This window comes from Lampetra fluviatilis, chromosome 38 (assembly GCF_964198595.1).
Source record: "Lampetra fluviatilis chromosome 38, kcLamFluv1.1, whole genome shotgun sequence".
Lineage (NCBI taxonomy): Eukaryota > Metazoa > Chordata > Hyperoartia > Petromyzontiformes > Petromyzontidae > Lampetra > Lampetra fluviatilis.
In genome coordinates, this window is record NC_136312.1 from 8,005,470 (window position 1) to 8,030,815 (window position 25,346).

General features: G+C 46.1%; 1 protein-coding gene across 4 annotated transcripts in view; it reads right to left on the reverse strand.

The window, feature by feature from the left end:
• Nucleotides 1–10,475: 10,475 nt before the first annotated feature.
• LOC144945612 (membrane-associated guanylate kinase, WW and PDZ domain-containing protein 2-like) overlaps nucleotides 10,476–25,346 on the reverse strand; it is a 127,810-nt gene continuing 112,939 nt past the window's right edge. For 3 of the 4 annotated variants that reach the window (XM_078874135.1, XM_078874137.1, XM_078874134.1), the window contains 11 exons: nucleotides 24,832–25,042; nucleotides 22,658–22,749; nucleotides 21,192–21,381; nucleotides 20,057–20,335; nucleotides 19,593–19,760; nucleotides 19,182–19,263; nucleotides 17,056–17,110; nucleotides 16,370–16,513; nucleotides 16,058–16,196; nucleotides 13,521–13,555; nucleotides 10,476–10,576 (listed from right to left, as the gene is read on the reverse strand). In XM_078874135.1, coding sequence (XP_078730261.1) covers nucleotides 13,536–13,555; nucleotides 16,058–16,196; nucleotides 16,370–16,513; nucleotides 17,056–17,110; nucleotides 19,182–19,263; nucleotides 19,593–19,760; nucleotides 20,057–20,335; nucleotides 21,192–21,381; nucleotides 22,658–22,749; nucleotides 24,832–25,042 — 1,380 coding nt within the window. In that variant the 3' untranslated portion in view covers nucleotides 10,476–10,576; nucleotides 13,521–13,535. The remainder of the gene's footprint in view (nucleotides 10,577–13,520; nucleotides 13,556–16,057; nucleotides 16,197–16,369; nucleotides 16,514–17,055; nucleotides 17,111–19,181; nucleotides 19,264–19,592; nucleotides 19,761–20,056; nucleotides 20,336–21,191; nucleotides 21,382–22,657; nucleotides 22,750–24,831; nucleotides 25,043–25,346) is intronic. The other variant, XM_078874136.1, reaches the window with a different exon arrangement.

Sequence of the window (25,346 nt, forward strand, 5' to 3'; positions counted from 1 at the left end):
GTATAGGGAAGGCAGCGTTGCCTGTTCATTTTGACTTGCATCCCACTGGGATTTTTGTACACAGCGTTGGTGTACGGTGCTTTTTCTGCAATATTTTGCTGTCTTTTCTTGATTTTCTGTTTGCACAGTCACTTTAAGATGTTTTCTTGTTCATGTTTTTTGTTTGTTGCGGTTGCACCCGATTCAAGAGCCGAATTGCTCACAGGGCTATACCTAATAAATTAACTTGAACTTCGTTTTTTTTATTTAACCGTATGCTTTTGCATCGAGGTCCCTTTGGTTCCCACAGTAACAAATGGCCAATATTTATTTGAATTAAAAAAAAAAATGTTTTATTTAATTGAACATTATTGAAGGTATATTTGTTATTAAGTCATCCATTCAATGTAATGGTGTCGCTTAATGTTTATTGTGTAAATAATATTTGAATGTTTTACGTATTGGTTCTTTTCGTAAAGTCACGTAGATAGAAAATAAAAATAATAAAATGAAAAATAATAAATTGATAATAAAGCCAAAAACACAATAAAAATGTAACTAGTCAAATAAAATAAAAAAATAATTGAAAATAATAAAAGCAAAAGTTACCTAACAAGTGGAATATTTTAAAGTGCACAAAATGTCCTTTACTTGTTACAATAAAGGACATGTAATACTAATTTGAAATCATATTACTGTATATTCCCTCAAATAAACACCCCAAACTGCTGTGGCATCATCCCGGCATCGGTTTTCTTGAAGTGTCGCAACGTCTCATTGCAAAACGCACTCCAGCAATGTGTGAGATTCGTGGCGTTGCCACTACTTGTTGACAATGTTAAAATCAGCCTCACTAGACTCAACACTTAACCATATTTCCAGAGTGAGATGAACTCCTGGTGGGGGTGGGTGTCAGCATTTTCAAAGTTCAAAACCATTGTTGGCTTACCCACAAAGTAGTACTTATTTTATCCACCACCTTGCAGTGCTCTCTTCACTTGTCTTCACTGGAAGCTACCCAAAGATAGCTTCCATTCCGTCCCAAGTTCGATTCTTGACGGTCTTCCTCCTAGCACCTTTAAGTGTTCTCTCCATCATCACCATTTGCGCCTCCGATAAGCACAGTTTTTTTACATCGGGTGCGAAGGCTGGTCACACGTCCAAAATATTGCGATTTTATCCACTTCACCTGACTTTGTAGCCACGAGTCTTGGTCCATGTTTATTCTGCTTTCTTGCATGATCTTTATAACATTTATCTCCAATTTATATTAATCTATGCCCGTCTTATTATGTAGAAATCAGCAAAGTATATATCTGTGGATAGATCATGTGCAACGGCCAAACCCGTGGTGGGATGGGACCATTTTAAGGCAAAATATATTTGAGCAAATCAATATTTACTTGCAACCATTCCGAACACATTTTAACAAAAAAATTGAAATTCACTGGTTTTCCAATTCAAAACATCACCACTCACGCTTCTTGTAACAAAAAAAAAGTTTTCCATTTTCATTTACTGCACCCTATGCATTTACAAGGTTCCACGTGCAATTTGGGAATGTTGGTAGTGATGGAGTGGGATACGTAGGTACAACTTTTTTCGCACCGTACGTATCCAACCATGCTAATCGGAGGTGCGGGGGAAAGACAGCAAACTTAACACAATTTAAGCATTTTTAAACATTACTTTTCCAAGCAGGATTAAGTCTGGGTAGTCTTTGGATTGGTAATCACCATGCCCAATAGGTTCTCATGGAGCTGTGGGGTTACATGGACAGTTAAAACTCACACTGACCAGCGTGGTGAAGTATGTCCAAATAACCCCAATGATCCGCACAGCACGAGGAGGCTGTCATCCAGCAGAGGGTTGACAAAATATATTTGCATAAATTTTCGAAGCCACATCTGTATAAAAGATGACGCCAAACGAATATTCGGTGTTTCTTGTCATCCTATGGTCTTAAATAGTTATTGCTCTCTTTTAAATGTGAAAGTATTTTCCCCCTTCCTACTGTGTAGGTTTTTGCGCCTGTGCTGTGTCACTGTCCGAAGCGTTTTCGGGGTTGTGCCACTGCACGTTGGTCGGTGCGATGTCCGACGTTTCGCCCCATGTGCTTGGGAGATTCTTCTGGAACTTGTTTCATTTCAGGAGCGGTCTTCAGTTCCTAAAGAAGATGTAAACATGTCGAGCGAAACGTCGGACATGCCGAAACACGAAATATAAATCCGAAAATACAGCCAATTTCTTCTGTTAGGTAATGTACATAGCGCATACATATACAAACATTCTGTACTACGTGTACATTCATCCCTTGTGAATTGTGCATTGTAATGTTGTACCAATAAACCGTAGGTCCCCACTCGATCTTGCAACAGCAAATTACACGCAAACACTGGGACGATTTGACATTTTGTACAATTCATTTTTGGTGTACACAGAAAGATATACACATACACTTTTAAATCGCCACATTTAACGTACACATGCAAAGCTTGACTACAATACAGTATATTATTGTCATGTATGTACACTATATTCATAAGCATTTGTCCAGGACACTGGTTAAAATACACTTTAAAAACGGAAACAATCAGTCTTATTTAAAAGTGTGCTGGGCAAGATTCAAACGTCAGATTATTACAGCATATAAAACACTTACCAGTGCTACGTTTGTAACAGTACCCTTTGCTTACCAGCAGCAGAAATATAATACTCGGCATTGGTAGGAGACAGTCACCTCTGCTGTCCACCATCTTCAGGAAGATGGTCAGTTAGGGGGTTTGTCACATTAAGTCTCTTCCACGATTTAAAATTGGGAAATATCTTGCCGTTCTTTACAGTACAGTGTGCACGCTTCTCAATGGACGAATTATTTCAGTTGTCACTGGTGAGTCCACTGATAACATTGGTTTCATGAGACTCAGCCATGAGGGTTTCTCATAATTAAAATCCTTAGAGTGGCCTGCATTGGTTGACTCCAAAATTGTGCAAAAAAAAAACCCCAGTAAGTATTGCCAGTTGTAAACCTACAGCAGGAGCAATGCCCTGTCCTCTGGCATAATTCAGTGTCTGGTTATCCAAATCTATCCCACGAGGGCCCTCTTCCAAGGTCAACTCAACCATGAATTATTTACCCAGAGATTAACCTCCTCATTGACCAATCCTGAAAGTGGGGTCTGATTAAGGTCTAACAAAGCACAATCAACCCTTAAAGGAACACCTGACCAGAGAAACATGACAAGGTGTTCAATTATTCAACCGACGAGGCAACGACCACACAGTCCGCTTCATTGACCGCACCAAGGAGCAGGTGTTGTAAAGACAAAACGTGAAAGGTGAACAGAGGGACAAGCCACGTGTAGGGTTAGGTTTGGGATCACAGTCAGGGGTAGAGGCTAGTGCTAAGGAGCTGGTTGGCTAGTGGCCAGTCTGCTCTGCCCCACCAAATGTGGCCTTTTCACTTTTCACCGTGTTTGTTTTCGAGGTTGAGCCGTATTTTCTCCTGTGATGTGTTTGCGGGCTCGAAGCTTCTTCAGGAATCCGAGGAAGCTGCCGGTACGTGGAGCATAACATCAGGCCTCGTGCCAAAACAACACGCGGCACAAGTTTAAAACAGATCGGACAGAAACCCCAACTTTTTTGTCCCTTTTCATTTTTAATGTTTGCAGCGCCCCTAGTGGTCCTTCTCCATAACCAAATCCACCGAAAGGCCATCACAGTGACACTGCCATCATAGCAGACGACAGACTGTTGAAATTATGCGCAGATGAATTATTCATGGGACACTTGCAACCTGCACTGGCCCACATTTATAGTGCGCACAACACGAGGATCATGAAATAAAACCCATGTAAATGGAACAGGGTAGCTTCTGATGCTCAATATTGAGTACATTCTCCAGACAATACAAACCGCACAGAGGCTTTCACCGTTGGACGTTTCACAGGACCCACTTAGAAAACTCAAGCGGAGCCTTTTAGAAGGTTAGGGGACAATGGCACTTTGCGTGCGGGCGTTAAAACACAGCGAGCACATATTCCAACTGCGACCTTGGGTAAAAAGCGTGGCTACTCGCACCTCTTCCAAGAACAGGGGCCAGTGTGTAAGAGTAGGTCAAAATTCCCGCTAGATGGGCTCTCTAGAACTCCCTCTACTGGAGGCCATTGTGCCAACAGTGACGTGAGCAAGACATTTTAACCTTCTTGGTTCTTTCGGTAAAGTCACGTGACTTTACCGAAAGAACCAAGAAGATGAATCCCTGCAGTCACAAAAGCTTTAAATCGAAAGACATTTTAAGGCTGCGCTTTTACTTTGAGCTCGTGTGCACGTGCACACTTTTGCTCAACGTCATGCGCGCGCGTGTAAAGCGCTAACAAATTTGGCGACATCCCTGACAATTTGTTTAAATGTTGAATGTGGTCATTTTCCTTGGCAGGTTCAAATAGAGGGTTGTTAAATACACGTCATGTAATTGTAATTGGTTATACTATAAGCCAAATCTGTAAATGACAAAAAAAAACATCACAAAAGAAAAATCAATGCAGGCTAGAAGCTAGCATATTTAACAACATACAAAGTTGTGCAGCATTGCATGACCAAAACGCTCTCACAGGCTTATCCAGACCAGCAGCTCAACTGTTTTAGTTATTTTGAGGCGGTGGTCTGTGCAAAGTGTTGGAAAATGAAACCTAAAAACCTCAGGTATTGACATGCAGGGCCACCTAGGGGAGGAGAATGGGCACTTTGCCCTGGGGTGCCACAGTGGCAAGATGTTAACTCCCTCGCCTGGTAAGCAGGAGGTTGTAGATTCGATTTTTCTCCGGGTCCTCCGGTTTATTTTATTCCTCCATATTTAGAAACATGCGGTTTTGAGCAGTTGGCTGCTATAAATTCGCACATAAGCCACTTCGTTAAGCTATCATTTGTGGCCAGGTCGCTTCTTAAAAAGAGCTATGGGCTTAGTGGGCCTTACCTTGTAAAATATATATATATTTTTTGTTTATTCACAAGAGGCCTCTTTCTTTGTCACTAATGAATAGGAGCGTCATTCCCCTGGCCTCCAATCCTGGTACCCAGAAAGCTCTGGGCAGCATCGTTTGCATTCACACTTTTTTTTTTTTAACAAGACAGTCCCATCTGAAGTGTGCTTACCACCGTCATTATTTAGACCTAAAAAATGTATTGATTAATTATAGGTCCAACATCCCAGCTTCTTCCATAGATTAATGAGTAGCAGTTCTTGATTGCCCCGGTATTACAAGTCGGCACATGACGTCTATTCATGTAAACTTTGGCATGAGATTGTATGTATATCATGAACAGGTACAGCTTAATAGGCTGACATCCGTGTACAAAACTACATGCTAAAGAACAGACAAAAAAGGGATTGAGAATGGGATAACATTAAAATATCTATTGGGATTACTTAACATAAACCAATACAAGTCGGTGCATAAAATGAGTGTGCAAATTATACAACGTTTGAATGCCTTGTGAAAACTATTTGATATTCAAAGGTAACTTTTCACTTTTTTGGAATATTTTAATTTATTATTGTTAGTGGAAACACTCCACACTTCTGGACACTATCTTTCCTTTGTCTACGTAGCATCAACTGTGATTCTGAAAGATCTACAAAGCAATGTACAATGACACAGCAGTCATGGTGAGTATTTGGAACCAGGTCAGTGTTTTGCCACGTACTGCAGAGAAGTAAGATTATAAATTGGCCGATTTGGGGCAATGAGAGATAAAGATTTCATATTGAGCGAGTATGTGTGAATGTATTCACTAAACATCTTCTGTTCAAGCTCATAGCATCAGTAATACTTAAAGTGGTCACACTTTTCAATACATCCACACCTATGAACATGTAGAACAATAGGGACGCATTGAGGCAAAGATTAGCAGACAGGCAGGCACAAGTGACACACTGAACGATATTATTACCATATTGTCTGGAATATAAGACACTTCATTGCCCCCATATTTTCAAGCACATTTTGTGGGATGCATAATTTTGATAATCAGGTAGGCGTGTGTGTGCGAGACCAGATTTGTATCACTACTGGATTCACACGCCCAAGTTTGGGGTGAGTTTTACTTTTTAGAGCATCTTATAATTTGGAGAATATGGTAATAATGATTATTCCCAAAAAAATAATTATCCTACCCAAGATCAACAGATATAATGCACATACCCCTCATTTATTACAATGATAAATGCATAAAAATATAACTGACAGCCCTTCGTCAATCCACTGCTGGATGAAGGTCTCCCCACGCCATGTCCATCATGAGTGACCATTCATAAGACAAAAATCAAGCACTGGTTATTACCCACAAACTAGTTTTCCATTAACACGGTTCTAAACAGTAAACATTTGAGCTGTGTGAAACCGCTAATTAGGAGGCAAATGTATTTGTTCTGTCAATTGCAGTCAAATATCAATTCCTTAGAAAATCTGCAGCAACTCAAAAAATGATTTGCGATGAATATTATTAGTAAAAATAAACATGCCCCAGAAGTTGCAGGAGCAAGAACGAACTGCCGTGTCACTTACAGCTCTCCCACACAGACACGTGGCAACAACTGTTGGGGCAGGTGAAAATGAACTCATCACTAAAAGTTTCTATTGGCGCAAGATTTAAAACTCGTCCGGTGCCGCACAAATGCAATATGGTGCTCTGGAAGCTAAGGTTTTTTTTTGTTGCAATGTGTTTATCCGTGAAACTCCACAAAAGCCACTGGACTGCATGTTTGGTCGGGAGATGACAGTATTACAAGTGGGTTAATGAACCGTTCTCTGTGGACCTCGGGAGTGTGATTAATTCGTTTGTACTGTGGGTTTTATCTAAAGTACAGGCGAGTTATTTTGGGGCTATATTTCCACTTGGCCCAAATCCGGGCAGGAGCCCAAAGTATTTCCATGGTTCCTAGGAAGAAAGGTTGGGGCTTATATCTACACTGCCAGTCCTGAGCTAGCAACTGCATAGGGCAAACCAATGTTGACTCTCCACAAAGTGGTACACTAATGCCTTCAGAAGGATCATGCTTCGAGTAGGACCCCCAATGGCATTTGAGCTCACAACCGTCCTAATGTGAACAGAGTGGCGCTTGAGCGTAGCTCCACCCGTGTGTTAGTACAAGGCGATCCGTTTATAGAAACCCCACTAATTTATGATGAACCGTCATCTGCGTGTTGGATTGGCCGAGGTGGAAGAATTGCGTAGCCCCCCCACGTTTGACGACATTAACGCCTACTGGATTTTGTTCCTGTGAAGCGACGTCAAAGACAGTGTGCGCACGCGCGTGGGAGAACCGCGATGACATATCAACTACCTCATTTAAATTGAAAACGAATTTTTTTCCAAGTTATTTTCTGTTTAGTTTGTTGTTTTCCCCCGCAGCTCTGATTAGCATGATTGGCTACGTACGGCACAAAAGAAGTTCAACATACATACGTACCTCAGCTCACGCATAATTCAATGTTTGAACCATTCAGACTGACTACCTTTGACAGAGCGTTCGGGAGAGAGTTTTAAACAATTTCATTATTGCATTTAGATTGGTCTAAAAGCTTTGATTACCTCACTATGACTTCAGGTGGGGCATCAATGCAGTTGAGAGTTGCATGACATACACATAAAAATGTTCTCAATTAGTCTGCCACTCAAGCACACTTGCGTGTTCACGATTGTGAAAAATGATATGCACTTGGCAAGATGAGCAAATATAAATATATATATATAAAAACAAGGGATGTTTCCCTAATTTCCAGATTGGTCCGAAATATCCGAAAATCAGGCCTAGATACACTTGTTGGATTGGTTCGAATTGTATTTTTCTCTATCGATCCAAAAGGATGTCATCACAGGAAAAGATGTCACTGTTCTTATGCCACATCCGTGTTTTTTTTTCCCACCACGTGGTATCGTGGCATTGGGTGACATCACTTTTGTTTGCAAAACATCTGGAATAATCATATATGTGACCCACAAACAATTTGACATCTCATCAGTCGGATTTCAATTAATAGGATGAAAACTTTTCGTTTTCAAGTTTAGCAGACACACACACACTCACAGTGGTTGTCATTTTTTGAAGCCCACAAAATACTTTCAGTGGTATTGGTCTCCGCAAGGCTGAAGATCTGAAATCCACGCGCTTGAAAAATGGATGATCAGGAATCGGCTTTGACTCGAAAAATACACTTGGGACTTAATTCACGTTTTGGTGGAAAAGGCAGTTTCTGCTGATGTTTTGTGGGCAAAGAATGGCTAATATTCTGCAATTTTAGAAAAAAAAAACTGAAATCTGATGCCATTTTCTTCTTCGTTCACCCACGAACCAAACCAGTGGTTTTTACTTTCATGTGAAATTCAATAATGTTGATTGTAACAATATTCCGAGTACAAAAATACAATGTAAAAAAAAGTCCATTGTTTTACGATGGTCTACAGTAAAAAGGTGAACTCGTGGCTATAAACGGAAATAATATTTGTGAATGCGTGCAAGGAATGTTTCTGTATACTTAAAATAAATACAAAAACTAAAAGTTTAAGCAAATTACAGTAGTGAACGGTGCACACGAAATATTCCCAAAGATTACATAATCAGACTGAGGGAGTCTGTAAGCTGCATTAAACAAATCATACAAGCCATTAAGTGGCAGAATTAAATGCTATCGTATAATTATTTCAGAAGACAAACGAAAAAATGATAGTAAAATTTATATATGTTTAAAAGACCCGTGGCTAAATGTAGATAAATGCCAGTGTTAAGTTGAATGTGGCTTGCCCATGTGATAGACCACTCGCCCTGACGTCTACAGAGCTATTTTTGGAGATGTCATAGTGACTTTGTGACTTTCTCCCCATTCCTAAAACTTTGCAAGCCTCCTCCCGCAGGGAGGGCTTTGCATGCATGTCTTAGCATTCTCAAGTCGTGCTGTGCACCGCTCGGATGCCCGATAACATTATTATTCCTCTGCCACAACTGCCGGTCGGACCCTGTGGCCCAATACGGCGAGAACTGGCTTCGACATTCGCATTAACGCTTCTTGGCACGTTGCTCGCACGAACCAAAATCGTTCGGGATAGTTTTCCTGCGTCAAAGCAACGCGAGGGCGATTACAAACGCATCGATGACGGGGGCCCCCCGTTTGGTCTGCCGCTGTTTCATGCCGGCAAAACTGCACCAGACGCGAGGAGTGACCGTGCAGGTTACGAGAATTTGGTTCAAAATCGGAGCGTCGCTGTTTTCGCACGAACGCGAACAACAAAAATAATCATCCGAGCGCCCAGCGTGCACGGAGCCCTCATCGCATGGCTGCTAATGGGCGTCGCCCGGCACATCGTCGGCGTCCCCCACCCATGAGCAAGGCGACGGAGTGCTGCAGCTGCAGCACAACTGACTCTGTAAAAGTTTGTGTGAAGATTGTGCAACAGGAGCGGACCGGGGCTCGCCGACGAAAGCAAAATCGGCAAGCCGGCCGAGGGATTTCATTTGCCGCGAGCTTCATCAAGGGGCGGACAACGTGAAACGCGGAGGCGCGCGCCGACTCATCGCAGCGGCTATGCAGCGGCTACAGGGATGATGATGATAATAATAACAATGGGCATTACGGTACTTCACATGGAGGGAGAGCGGGTGGCCGTGGCGGTCACGTAAAGAGGTAGCAGCGCATGATGCATGGAGGTGATGCTTGCAGGTTACAAGAGAAAGCGAGCCCGTACCACTTCGTTTGTTGAGGGGCTCGCACAATCTGGTGGGGGGGGGCACTTCATTTGTCGGAGGGCAGGCAAAAAAAGCTCGTGCACACCAGCACAGGGGGTACCTTATTACGTCCAGCATCGGTTACAACTTGTAACTCTTTTCCACTGGCACAACAGAGCCGTGCCGGGGCCGTGCTGGGGCCATGCCGAGCCAGCCCGGCGGCGGCTCAGGAGGCGACGGGTTATTTTTCCACTGCAAAAGCAGAGCCGAGCCGAGCCACAGATGTCACAACCACAATGGACGAGTCGAGGTGTACACAGATGGACATGGCGATGCCGTGTTCTCGGCGTAGCGACCGACATGACACACAACGAAAGTATAATTATCCCCACCCCTGGTCCTGCTTGGCCCCAAGACCACAGTTTGGTTCTGGCTCGGCGCAGCAAATAGCCAGTGGAAAACCACCTGTTACTGTGAGGGCCCCCGTGCTGGCTTCGCTCAGGTGTGCCAGTGGAAAAGGGGGTATCAGAGGCTGTGTTAGCTCAGGAGGCCAGAGTTGGCCGGGTCCGTATCCCGGCGTCACCGCCGCGGTGGCCGGCTACTTGACAACGGCAACTCTGCTCAGTGCCGGCACCCTCCAGGGTCCCGGGGGTCCCGTGCTGGCACGGGGCAGCGAGTCCGCCCGCCGTCGCCGCCGGGACGCGAGCTCTCCGGGGGGAGCGCATGGGGTCGAGGGCTGGGCTCGGACGGAGCCGGCTCGGCCGCCGCGCGACTCCGTCGTCATTCCCTGGCCCAGGCGATCGCGCCGGTCGAACGGGGAGGAGGGGAGGAGGCACAAGTCCCTGTCCCACGTTCTTGGCGCTCCCTCGGAGGCATCTGCGGCAGAATCGGCAAAGATGCGGGCGAATAAACTAAACAGAAACTCAAATGTTTGTTCATTTTACCAGGTAAGGCCCACTGAGCTATATAGCTCTTTTTCAGAAGTGACCTGGCCACAGATGATAGCTCAAAGTGGCTTATCGCGTGGAAATTTAGTGCAGCCAAATACTCTAAACGAGTGTTGATTCAAAATGTGGAGGGGAACCGGAGAAAAATCCACACAACCACAAGGAAAGAGACATGCAAACTCCAAAAAAAAGGCATTAGGGTCAGGATTGAACCCACGACCTCTTGCATACCAGACGAGCTAGTTAACAATTCGCAATACTCAAGCCGCCATGACATCAGATTATTTTAGAGATGTCATCGTCAGCACGATGGCCGATTACAATTTTTTTTTGTCCATCGCTCGACCTCTTGGATTATTCGTGCCAGCTATAGACAACACAGCGTATGATGACAGCAACACTTGGCAGATAACGATGGCTCGTCGATTGAAGCGGACTCTCTGAAGTTTGCAAAATCAAATCCATTAAATACTTGAAAAATGCGAGATATATATAAACTCGTGGCCGGTAGTGAGCGATGCTTGTTTTCTATCGGCTTTAGTGTCAGGCACCAACGATCAATTAAAATTGGTTTATCGAGAATGCAGGACTTGTATGTGTGTTTTTAGCATGAGACTTAAACCAATTAAAACATTTCGGTTGAGTAAAACCAATCGACCTCCGGGCTGTACATTTTTCAGGGCATCGAACTTTCACGTGTTGGTTTTTTTCAGATTTTTGTAATACTCAGGTTTAAAGAGCCGTGCTACATTTCAGCTTGCGAGCACTTCCTGCGACAGCGTTAGAATTGACATCGGTCACTCACGCACTCATCGAGAACAACGACCGCCTTGCGCTGTAAGCGATATCGATCACCGACAGCAGCAACTGTTGGAATAATGCATTGAGAATACGGCAGCGCGCGTAGCTTCTGCGCCGGCCGCGCTTGTTTAAAAGTTTGTAGCAAGCAATACATTAGCGGAGTGCCATTTAATTTAACCTTCAACTCCCGCCTCCCTTGCGAGCTTGGGTTTCTCTCAGGGAGCGAGGGAGAAAGCCAAGTGGAAGCGGTTAAACACACGCCAAGCCATAGGCTAACCCCCCCCCACCCTCCAACTGCTGGCAGTGCCAGCTAATTGTAACCAAGCAATGTCATTTCTCGGAGTGGTCCTTAACGTCACGTTCGGTCGGAAAACGATTTGGATTTTTGGCCAGAACCAGCGTGACGGCAGAGGCGGGCGGCATCGCAAAGGGACGTCTCCTAAGCACAACGGGTCAGAGAATACGCCAGGCCCGGAAGCCACCGTGAACAAACAAGTTGTGCTGCCACAGCTGTATAATTGTGTGCGTCATCGTATGTGGATTTTCGCAAGCATCCTTCAAGGGATGTCTCTCCTGTTGAAAATTGGTGTCAAAAGGCCGCCTCCACGCACGAGCGAAGGTGGTGGCTGTAAATCCTCCTGAATGTCCCCAGAAGGTGGCACACACTGTCTCGAACTAAACGTGTGGGTGGCAAACCAATCATTGCACGCGTGATGCATCACACGCCTGCCAAAATCCATGGTCGAGATTCAATACAAATGTTATTCCTTTTTACATCTTGTTCCGAGCGTGTTTTTGGCAAAGTATCTCTCTTTTGTTCTGTCTCATTTGTTCCATAAGCCTAAAAGGTAATGTATGCCTAATAATCATCTTCAGCCATGATTAATCCACTGCTGGATGAAGGCCTCCACATGCCATTGCGATCCAGAATGGTGCTGTGATACCACAATCCATTTCCTCTCATGCACGTGATTGCCGTCTCTACGACAGGTCTGTATATATTCTGAACTTCTTTCGCACCGTACATAGCCAACTGTGCTAATAGGAGGTACTATTGGATGTCTGCTTTGGCTGCCATTCCTTTACCAGTCTCATCCAACGGTCATCTGTTCCAGCAGTGTACTGCACAAGGCCAGTTGCCACTATTTCTTTAACAGCCATCATGTGTATGATGTCTAAATCGTGTCCACCCCCCCCCCGCAAACCACGCGTTCCTCTGTCTGTCTCGGATTGCAAATTTCATTATTAGACAAGTGGGTATGTTGCTTATCATGATACAAAAAAAACTAAATCAGCTCTCCGGAGTGCTCCTTCCTGCTCTTGTTCGCCACCATTGTATCATTTTGATCTCAAGTCGCCTTCGAAAGTTTCCCTAGGAATATATATTTTAAAAAATGTTTCCAACTGTGTTCATCGAAAAAAAAAAAAATCTTATCCCACTTGCTTTACACGACTTTTGCTTTGCTCGTATTTGTCTTGAGCCCAACTGTGCAGCCATCTCTATGAACCCCTTAAATCGTTCCCTGTAGTTCATTCCTGTTGGTTGATATCAAACTACAAAGGGTGAACAGGTACAGGTGCAGCCCCTGCAAGTGCTCACCCACATCACTGCTGGCCGAAGGGGATCCCACTCGAGGGCGCTCCAGAGGAGCCTCCGTCACGGGGTTATTTTGGCCTACTCTTCCACGCAGGCCAGACACCTTGGTAGAGGTGGGAGTACCCCACATTTTCCACGACCACAGGCGCCGATCGACTGTGGTGAACCCATTTTACACTGTTGTTTGTGGCGGTGGTTGCGGAGGAGGGTGCGATTTAGAAAACTTGCATCGCTGTCGTTTCAACTGCGGCACACCGGGAGGTGAAACCCAACCGGCAACCTCTGGATTGCAGGTCCAATTGTGCCGACCGTTACACTGCTGTGGCAGCATCCGACTTTTTACACCATCGCTCGGGTCAATTGAAAAGTGAAGCCAGATTGCACGTTGGGAAAAGCCAGCATTGGTTCCGAGTAACACACAAAACAGAAGCAGGGAGGTTAAAACAAAACAAAATAGAATGGCTTAATGTTTTACCTTTCACTAGTGATGTCACATTCCTAAAAGGTTTCCTGAAAACAAGAAGAGAATTGTTAGTTTTAGGTGAAGAAATTAAAACCATGCAAGTGTCATTAATCCGCAGGGCCACCGAGACTTCAACGGTAAACCAAAACGTATTTATTCATGCATTAAAGACGCAGCCCAAGAAAACGATTGCTGCGGTTACGTTCGTTAATTTGGTAATACCACAAATAAATATTGCCTCCTACTGGTAGACTATATTCGTCTGTGCAATGTAGGGCCTTTGCCATAGTCTTGCGTGATTGTGGCCCAAGGCTTTGTGTCCTGGAAATTTACATCGAACAGTTTTTGGGGTTGTCCCCCTTCCTCATAAAACAGAAATAATAATTATTACACCTCTACATTTATTTTGGAGATAAAATGAAAACCCCGAGACTGATAAAGACTTCCTCTGATCAGGTCCTGATTTTAAAGCCCAATCATCCAGGACCACCCGACGTTTGCTCTGCATTAATATTCTTGACGTGCGAGTACTCCGCGGCTAAAACATCAGGGATCATTACAGTTTGTACTGCATCTCGAACTAAAGTAAATATTTTGTTAATGTCTGTTCTTGGCTGAAACATTAAAACATTCATTATTAAATCCAGTGCTCAACTTCAGCCAGAAACAGTTTTAGTTGGCATGCCACATCCATCTTGCCATTAACATAGGATTATTATTATTATGGATAGGCATACCCTGTGCTCTGGTGCTAGTGCCTTACGGCAATAATCCATACCCCATGATAGCCTTCCAGTGCGTTCCGGAATAAATGGCATGAGAAATTTAGCTCGGATTAAAGCGAACTTGAGGCCACCGCAGTTAAAATGATGAACAGCATACGAACGTGCGCGGTGAGTTAGCGGTTAGCATCATGGAGAGGCATATGCGTGATAAAGCAGTCACGAATAGAGTGGTGAGAGCGTGATATTTGCGCAAAAGTGCTGCGAAATAAAGTCACAGACAAGAAAACATGCTTATAATCCGACGAATATGGCAACACTTATTATTCCAACAAATAATCCCCACTGAAGATCAGAAAATGCGCACTTCTTTAAATTATAAATTTAAATAAAAATAAATAGCTCACACCACTTCGTGAATCTACTGCTGGATGCAGGCTGCCCCATGCCATATCGGTCATGGATGTTGGTTGACCATACTTCACCACACCGTGTCAGTGGGAGTTGGTAACTGTGATGTTGGTTTTATATAGTATTCGCCATTGATGTTATCCGTGACTGGGAAACGAACTCGGGTCACTGGATTCGTATTGCAGTACATTAACCACGTATGCCATCACACGCAAGCGGAGCGATTACTCCTGCTTGCAACTGGAGACCCGGCGATTTTACATTGGGCAGCTCGAGGGACCATAGCCCGTCGCTCCAATTAGCCTTCGGGAAATAGCCAAGCAAGCAATGTCAGTGCCGACGGTTTAAAAATCGACAGGTTATTGGGAAGAGGGTAAACAAATGATCGTCAGCTGTAGAGTAGAACAGGACAGTTAAATTTCGATTGACAGCTTTCGTGACTGCAGGGATTCATCTTTTTGGTTCTTTCGGTAAAGTCACGTAACTTTACCGAAAGAACCAAGAAGATAGAACAGGACAGTGTAAGGAGAGAACAGGAGGAGGAGTCACAGCAGGGAGAGGATATGAAACATTAAAAGACGTACCAGGCGTCTGTTTCGCCACGCATAAATAAAAACTCCACTTTGGTCCATCAGCCTATAGCGGCCTTCTCGGGCAATGTTTTTCAAAAGCATTCGATCTGTACGTAGTCAACCGTTGCTAACTCCCGATTAGCACGGCTGGCTATGTACGGTGCGAAAAAAAGTTCAACCTACGTGTATAAACAGGCTGAAGGACAAAAAGGCTACGTTATTTATATATAGCACAACGGAACTTTGTGTTCTATTACATTTGTGATTGCAATCCAACGTGTTTACATAAACGGCCGCTTTGTCAATCCACTGCTGGACGAGGGCCTTGCCACGCTGTGCGGGTCGTGCGGCGTTATTAGACCATACTTCACCACGCTGGTTGAGTTGGTGGAAGTTGTTGAAGACTGGGGGCAGCATAGAGGCGGAGGCATGGAAGTAACGCGCAACTATGTGTTTTGCTGCACTGCCCACAACGGAGCCCCCATAACAATCCACCATCGTAACGCATCTTTGTATGAAAATGTCTTATTTGTTCTGAAAGCTTCTACGTTGAATGGAGTGGAGGCACAGACTAAGATCATAACACAATGCTACGCGTGTTCATATTACTCCGTCCATAAAGTAACGGAACGTTTCAGAGCAGAGTTTTTTTTTAGCCTAATGGCAGGCACCATTGTCCCTGTGCGGCATAAGACGATTTAAACACCAGCCTGCAAAAGTGCCTGCCAGCAGGGGGGTGGAGATTACTGCGCGTTGATTGCGATCGAGTCATTTTTTTACACGGCATCGGCGGCGAGGGTGGGAAAAATTTTTGGCAAAGGCAAGCGCCCCACGCGACCCTCACCGCAGTCTGGCACTTGGCCCGTGCCACGCTTCAGCAGGAGCCGTGCCCTTCGGCCCCCGCTCTTGATGAGCTCGATGGCGCGAGCGTGCATCATGTCGCGCGTGCTCTCCCCGTTGATCTCCATGATCTGGTCTCCCACCTATGGTCGCGCACGCACACACGCACGCAAGACAAATATCCCAATCTATAGCCTTAAACGCAATTTTACCAATGCTATATTCAGTTCAAGTTTCCGGCACTTGCGCCCGTCTCGATCTGAGCATGGAGCCAGCACCACTTTTTGCCTGCTGGCTGCACAAACGCGGGCTTTACCCTCATGCGGCTCTGCCTGATGGCAGGGCCCTCTTCGGCCACGCGCAGGATGAACAGGTCCATGCTGTACTCCTTCCCGCCGCGGATACTGAAGCCAAATCCTGTGTTGCCTCTCTCCAGCTCTGCCACAAAGTACTCGCCGTCCTGCGAGCAAAGACAAAGATTGAGGTGCCGCAGTGGCGAGATTGTTAACTACCTCGCCTGGTATACAGCAGGTCGTGGGTTCGATCCCGACCCCGACAACTGCTGCTGTATATTTCGAGTTTGCATGTTTTCTGGGCTGTCGCGTGGATTATTCTCTGGGTCTTACGATTTTTCCCTCGACATTTAAAATCAACGTGCGTTTTGAGTACGTGGCTGCAATACATTTCCACGTGATAAGCCACTTGGTTGAGCTATGATTTGCGGCCAGGTCGCTTCTGAAAAAAAGATCTATACATCTCAGTGGGCCTTATCTGGTGAAATACAAATAGGTTATTTTAGTTTTCCCCCCGTGTAGCCTCTGTAGAATGTTCGGGGCAAGTGCTATTAGCAAGCACTGGTGATGAGTTGGGTAGTGTCGCCAGGGTGACATCTGGCTTAAAACAAACAAAAAACACATGACAGTAATGTATCAATGTGGCCATAATCAAATTAAATAATGTTGAAGGATAAAGGGATGCGACCGAAGGAATGAATGTCAGTACCGAGGTAGATGTGATAGATGGGAGTCTTGTGTCCTGTCTTGGCCGGGTTTCCGATCTGTAATTTCCACACGGAGATGCATTTGTCAAAATGCATAAGCGCGCGCACACACACAGCTACATATACACGCGCACACACGTAACAATATATATGTACACACACACACACAGCTACATATACGCGCGCACACACACAGCTACATATACACGCGCACACACGTAACAATATATATGTACACACACACACAGCTACATATACGCGCGCACACACACAGCTACATATACACGCGCACACACGTAACAATATATATGTACACACACACACAGCTACATATACACGCGCACACACACAGCTACATATACACGCGCACACACGTAACAATATATATGTACACACACACACAGCTACATATACACGCGCACACACACAGCTACATATACACGCGCACACACGTAACAATATATATGTACACACACACACAGCTACATATACGCGCGCACACACACAGCTACATATACACGCACACGTAACAATATATATGTACACACACACCCACTAGCTGTGACCAAACTACCCGGTCAGCACCTACCCTCAGAAGTGAAGCAGGGTTAGGGGCCTAGATATTTGCTCGCATAGCCACCATGAGGTGTTATCGGCTGTCACAGGGCGACAATGTAGGCAGCATCAGAAGGCGGTAGATGAACCTCCATTGTTGGACTGTAATTCTATGCCCCACATTCATGTTATTCACCTGCACCAACACGCACGGACCAGTGTGGTGAAGTATGGTCAAATAATGCCCACTATCTGCACAGGGAAAGGAGACCCTCATCCAGCAGTGGATTGTGCACGTACGCCAAAGTTGTCGTAATTACACGTCGCACTAAATTCAAGATGGATTTCCGTTGCTATTTAGCTTCCTCAACTCTTCCAAGTTTCTAAATCACCGGCAGATCTCTGCCCACTGATCGATTAGACTGATGAAGAGGCTTTCCATCACATGACGAAGCTTGAGGTACTACTTTATCCTGTCTGATGGGTATTACTCTCAACGGTTTTCTCAGTGCATGTGTGGGCTCAGAAGGATGCCTTTGCAGCCCTGAAAATGTATTATAAATCATGACAATTAGTAACACTAAACGCCACGGTGGCGAGATGTTAACTCCCTTGCCTGGTATGCAGGAGGTCGTGGGTTCGATCCCACCCCTGACACCTGCTGTATATTTGGAGTTTGCAGTGTCTCTCTCCCCGTGGTCGTGTGGAATTTTTTTCGGGTCCTCCGATTTTTCCCTCAACCATGAGAAACATGCGTTTAGAATATTTGGCTGCTAAAAATGCCCACATAATAAGCCACTTCCTTGAGCTATCAGTTGTGCCCAGGTCGCCTGGCAAAATAAAAAATAGTTTAGTTTAAGTACTTACCATTTTATATTCAATTATATTTTTTATAAATCATCATGAGCTGTCTAGGTGGATTATGGGTAATGAGACAATTAACCATGAGGTGAAAGACAGCATTTCATCACTTAGGAACGATATTCTTGGCCCAAGTAAAACCATTCATCTGCTTTGTACAAGAATCTCACCTCATCTGTCACTGAATGACTATTACTATCTGGATTAACGAGGCACCACACAACACACACAAAGGTGGCCCTATGCGACCCTCACCGCAGCCTGGCAATTGTCCACGAGCCGCGTTTTCGTGATAACGCGGTTGTTCTATCTGGGAACACTTTTCACGCGCGGAACGCATCTGTTTCAATGTAGAACTGCACCATTATAGAATGCGGTTTCTGAGCAGTCGACAACGAACTCATTTCTTGAGCCGTGCGGCTGAGCGGTACGATACAGTACGCGGAATGATACAGTACGTGGAATGATACAGTACGCGGAATGATACAGTACGTGGCGTATCATCATCTCTATTCCGCCATGGGACGAATGCAGGCTAATTTTATAGCGCAAAACGTGGTTCAAATTTGCATTGTTTTTATTTATTAAGTCACGCCCTGTAACGGTACATGCAAGTAATTCCTCGCTTTACGCGGCACTTTTTAGGAAGGCATCTGCCGTGTTCAACGAGGAATTACCCGTAGACTGAACGTGTGAAGTTGGGAGGTCTCACCGGTTAGCGAGCAGGAGGGCAGGCGATGTAGACGCCAGATTGGGCTTGGAGGAACCACTCAAAGAGGGGGAGACATTGGCATCTGAAATAAATGGAATCGGCATTCATTATTACGACTCTCGGCGTACCAATTTAAATAAGTCGAAAATAAAGGTCTAAATTAGGTCAACAACCGGGGATTCAACAAAAAAAACCATTCAAACAAAAACTGCCGATGAATAATAGACTTGGGTTACAATACTGTAAACAACAACAAAAAACAACTCCAGCTCTTTGGCTCTTTCCTATTTCAAAATGAACCAATCTCAACATTGTAACTTCTAAACTCTCAGCGCTGAAAATAATAGCACTTAAACTGCTGGGGGGACATACAGCTTAGGGCGGATTTAAGTGAGTGGGGGGGGGGGGCACCTTGCGCGGGGAGCACGGAGAGGGTGATGCGCAGCCCCGAGTCGCGGATGAAGGTGACGATGTCGGCGTGGGGCATCCCCACGATGGAGCGCCCGTTGAGCGCCACCACGCGGTCCCCAACTTTGAGCCTCCGCCCACGCTCAGCAGGGCTCCCCTCGATGATGTGACCTGGGCTCGGCAGGGGGTGGGGGGGCAGGGGGAGCGGTTGAGGAGGGAGGGGAGGAGGGAGGAGGAAGAGGAGGTGCAGGAACAAGAGGCAGATTCGATCACCGTAATCCAAACTCAATAGTTATTCATAGGGGATGGATTGCCCTGTTTGGGAACTGGTGGGACCCGAGCTGGTTTCCAAGTCGTCGACACAGCGTGGGCGACTGCGTGAGGGCTTGAGGCGAACGAAGGTGGCCAATTTTTTGGCGCTCACGCTCCTACAACTTTTTTTTCCTTTTAAACGCTCGTGCTCTCACCGATGCTGGCGCCGCCGTCAGGCCGGCTCACGGACGAGATGATGATGAAACCGAAGCCTTCGTTCTCCTGCCGCTGGATCACCACGTCGTACGGCTGCGCGTGCCCGCCGGAAGCGTCGTCGGCCCCCGGCGGCGGCGTGAAGGCCCGTCGCGTGGCGGGACCCGGGTAGTGCTCGGGGGATGGACGGCCTGCCGAGGCCTCGGGGTACGAGGCCTGCTCCCTCCAGGGGGGCCCGCGCTGCACCCCGTCCCCTCCTCGCCCGTCGCCCTGGGCGCCGGCTGAGAGGTCACACAGTTGAGGTCACGATGTCGACGGCGACAGCGGTCAATGCAATCGGTTGTTATTAAATAAATGGGTGGGAAAATATGCCTCATTCGCAAATTTCTCCCTGCACATCAAACATTTAAATATTTTTTGTAAACATCCCATCAAGCCACATGGCCTTCTGGGAGAGCGTACTGGGTCAATAAACCAAACTCAGAATGGGTATCTACATTCAATGTCTCATCAGCAAAATCATTCTTGCTTTTTTAATTACAAAACTTTGGTGTGAAAGATGCACAATTCCTATCCCCCAATTAGCATTTTTAGTCTTCTTTAGTGCACGGGCAGCCTCTAATCACATTTATAAAAACATCTTAGTCTCCGTGTTCACTGAGACCCATTAGTCTGGTGGGCAGTAGTCGTAGTCATCGTCACGCTTCGTGGATTTCCATGCACTCACGGTTATCGTCGACCAACATTAAAGCAACACACGGTTGACGAATATTGCCGTCACTAATTTCCTTAATGAAATTAACCCTTTCTCGTTCCGAGATGACTGCAAGTTGCAGGATGGGTCCCGTTTCCGCTTAATCTCGGAGCGCGCAAGCGGGTTCGCGTTAATTTTATTTATAGAGGCGTAGTGCCGCTGTTTTTAAAGACACTGTACTGTACTCATCCGCAGAGAACTGCAGCGACATAACCGCACTCACTGTACAATAGCTGGCGCCAAACTGTGCCACACACCCTCCCACATGGCCTTTTACGTCCGAAAAAAAGGGAAGACGTAAATGTACGTCTTTAGAACGGGAAAGGGTTAACATCGCGCTGGCGGTGACGGTGCTGGCGGCGGTAGTGGCGGCGTCGGCTCACCGGAAAGGGTTGGCCGGTGGATGGTGAGTGCCACGAGCCCGTTGCGTGCCGCCTGCTGCATGAGGCCGATGACGCTGCGGTGAGACTTCCCCGACACGGGGATCCCGTCAACAGACACCAGCTCGTCGCCCGAGCGCATGCGGCCGTCCAGGTCGGCCGAGCCGCCCGGCACGATGGCTCCGATGCGGATCTGAGGACGGACGGGTTGCCGAGCGGGTGCGGCCCATGGCCCATGGCGGGGGGGGGGGGTCAGAGGGCATGGAGGTTCTCACCCGTGACGCAGATTTCCTCCACAGAACCCAGGGACATGTGGTGTGCCTGGGACTGACCGTGTGGCTAATGGGCCTCCTCCTCCCCATCTATGGAACCCATCTTTCCCAGAATGTTGGGGACTCTCTCTATTTGTTTGCACCCATCTGTGTAGCTTATCTGCCTTTTAAACAATTTTTCCATTTTATTTACTAAGGATTTTATTTGTCAAGAGTTATATTCGTTAAGCATTTTGTTTAAAGATTTGATTCGTTAAGTATGTACGTTTAACTTTTTTCACACAATACGTAGGCAAAGAGCAAATCTAATTTTCCAAACTGTTTTTTATGTTTAGTTTGTTGTCCTTCCCCCACACCTCCAATCAGCAGGCTCGGCTATGTACAGTGCAAAATAAGTTCCACATAGATTGATACGAAAGGGTTAAACTGAGTTCTCAAGAGTTTACCGTCTCAGTCAGGATAACAGTCAGTGAATATAAAAAAAAGAATTCACTTGTTTTTATTACTCACATTGGCCAAATGGCAGCCCTGCGATTAAATCGGTTTGAAGATCATTTGACTAAGATTGTTGCAAGACAACAGGGCACGGCGCACTTGTGCACCCGTTAGTGCGTGAATAATTAGGGGGGCCTAGGGGGGGGAGGTATAGTCAGGTTACCGAGACAGGCATTAGAGTGGAGCTCATAGGTTCGTGACAAAGGGAACGATGACCAGAAGGTGGTTATACCGTGAGCACAGTTCTCTTCAAGGTCAGGTATGAACCATGAAAGAGCAGAGATATCCAGGGGGGTGATAGTGAAAAGTGGTCGTGTCAAAGGCATTGGGCATGATGGCCTCTTAAAAACCGTTTGATTGAGAGAGACCTGTTGTCTTAATGGGTTCTTACACGACTGTAAATAAAAGCTCTCATTGATTTGTGGTTGCCGGGAAAATGCACAGGCTTGTAAATCCATACCCGTCTGCCTCCCACGCTGCTCCTCAACTGTCCACACTTCCCTTGAATGGGTGCAAGGGTTGACGGTTCCATATTTTTTAAAAGGTAGACCATGGGCTTATGAAATGAGTTTAATAAAAAAAATGTATATCCTATGACCAAATCGGCAGGGGGGGGCGCGGGGGGTGGAAGGTCAGCACCAGGCGGTTCAGGTCGGCACAAAACAAACATTGCAAAAACGCTTAAAACCCCGCGACACGTACCGGCTGACCAAGCTCCTCTCCTCCGAGTATCCGGAAGCCAAACCCGGCCTCCTGCCTCCGCAGGTGGATCGTGATCTCCTGGTAACTGTTTCCTGCTCGCGCACACACATACATACACACAAATACACATACATACACACACATAAATACAAACACGTGACGACGCATCCTTGCGGTCACATCCGTCCGTTCGTCCGTCGAGGAAAGGGGTGCGTCCAATGTCGGTGCTCACCAAGAGCCCCATGCAGCTCAAGGGGCCATGGTTTCATGAAAATAATAATCGGAGTATTTATGTACAGCATGTTGAACTTCGTTCGCAGAACTGTACGAAGCCAACCGTGCTAATCGGAGGTGAGTAGATCAAATAACAGCCGAAATCACATTATAATAAACATAACAAGCCAATTGATCATAACAAAAGATAAATCAATCTATCCATCTCGATCTTGTCTGCAAATCGAATCTCACTTCATCTCTCTTTCCGTCTACATTTCTCACATCTCAATACTCATAGGTCTCGTCGAGAACAACAACAATAATAATAACGAGAATGCAATTTATAAAACGCACGCAATATTTCGCAGAGAGGTTAACGACCGCAATATCTCTAGAAAGGAGAGGGGGGGGGCTCCACTGGGAGAGGGCATCATCACCAGTGGGTCTGGTCCCAACATCACAGGCGGGAAGAGGCTGCGCTGCGAGCCGTTTTAGTTCCGTCGAGACGAAAACTAAAAAAACACGGGCAGTCCTCGACTTCCGAACACAATTCCGTCCGGAGACTCGTTCGTAAGTCGGAACACAGTAATGTACTTTGTATTTACATGCCCACACACACACAGTCACTGACAGAGCGAGGCTGACTCATATGTGTATCGCGGGGGCAAGCTCAGCTGAACAAAATAGTCAATGCAAAAAAAAACCAACGAATTTTCCACAGAAGCTGGTTCTCATAAGCGCGGGTGTTCATAAGTCGAGGACTGCCAGCATTAAACTAATTTATATTTGACCAGGTAAGGCGCACGGAGCATTTTTAGCTCTTTTTCAGAAGCAACCTGGCTATCACACATGACAGCTCAACAGAGTGGCTCATCATCGTGTGGAAATTTATAGCAGCCAAATGACTCTAAAAGCATGTTTCTCAAGGACCCGGAGAAAAATCCACGCGACCACGGGCAGAACATGCAAACTCCAAATATCCAGGCGTCAGGGACAGGATCGAACCCACGACCTTCTGCATACCAGGCGAGGTAGTAAACGTCTCGTCACCGTGGCGCTCATTTGCATGGGCCACCACCACATGGACATAACCCCCCATGGGAGAATCGTGAACCCAGAAGTCCCAATCCATAAACCATGCCCCCCCACCTGCCCCCGTACCCTCTGAGCATACACTTTTCAGTAAGTGCCAGGCATGTGAAAAGCCCAATGAAAAAAAATAAAGGAGAATGCATTTGTCTTCAATGCACTGCTGTTGCGAAAGTTCATAATGGACGCTTCATCTAATGCACGGTTCGGCAACCAAGATAACAAGGAGAACCATTTTTTTTTTCTCGAAATCGGTGAAAAAATAATCAATATTTGAAGAGTCGCAATGCGATGTGAATACGAGATGGTTGGTCTTTAATAAACAACGGTCACGAAACAGTCCTCTTAAAGAGCCGCATACGGCTCCGGAGCTGCGGGTTGCAGACCCCTGAACTAATGATCTAATGGAATGGGGGGGCCTGGTGCCGAGATGTTATCTGCCTCGCCTGGTATACAGGAGGTCGTGGGTTCGATCCCAAACACGACGCCTATATATTTAGAATTTGCACGTTTTCCCCATGGTCAACGTGGATTTTTCTCTGGGTCCTCCCGTTTTCCCATCCACATTTAGAATCATGCGTTTAAGAGTATTTGGCTGCTATAAATTTCCACGTGATAAGCCACTTTGCCGAGCTTTCATTTGTGGCCTTCTAGAGAGGCTATGTAGCTCAGTTTGACCTTGCCTGGGAAAATATAAATAGTAGTAGTAATGACATGGTACTGATGGCAAGATAAGAACAAACATTGGTGGGGTGGGGGAATCAGTACAGGCTGTGGACCACAGCAACAGGCAGTAGCAGCGGAGCAAGCAGCAGCAGGATCATCACAAGACGGCGGAAATTTCCGGAGGGACAGAAACCCCAACTCACGTTGGGAGTCCTCGTAGAGGCTCTGCGGGTCCTCGTAGACGCGGGACGCCTCCTGCCGGCCGCGGAACTCCTCGGCAGGAGGTCGCCTATAGGGGGGCTGCGCGTGGGACGGAGCGATGCCCGCAGGTGGCAGGGCCGGAGGCTGCGAGAAGCGTCGGGGCGGCGAGTCCCGTGTCAAGCTGCCCTGGCTGTCGTGTCGTTCGTAAGCCTGCTGCCGGGACAAAACGTGTGCACGTGGGGTGGGGGGTTCAGTTAGCAGAGTTGTGCATGTTATCGATTTAAAGCTTTCGTGACTGCAGGGATTCATCTTCTTGGTTCTTTCGGTAAAGTCACGTAGAAGGGAAATAATAAAATAATAAAAATAAAACATAATAAAATAATTCTCACGATGTTTCGGCCACAACGCAAGCAGCCGTCCTCAGGTGAAAAACAGGTCTGTCGAAAAGGCAGCGCTGTCTTTCCTTCTACGTGACTTTACCGAAAGAACCAAGAAGATGAATCCCCGCAGTCACGAA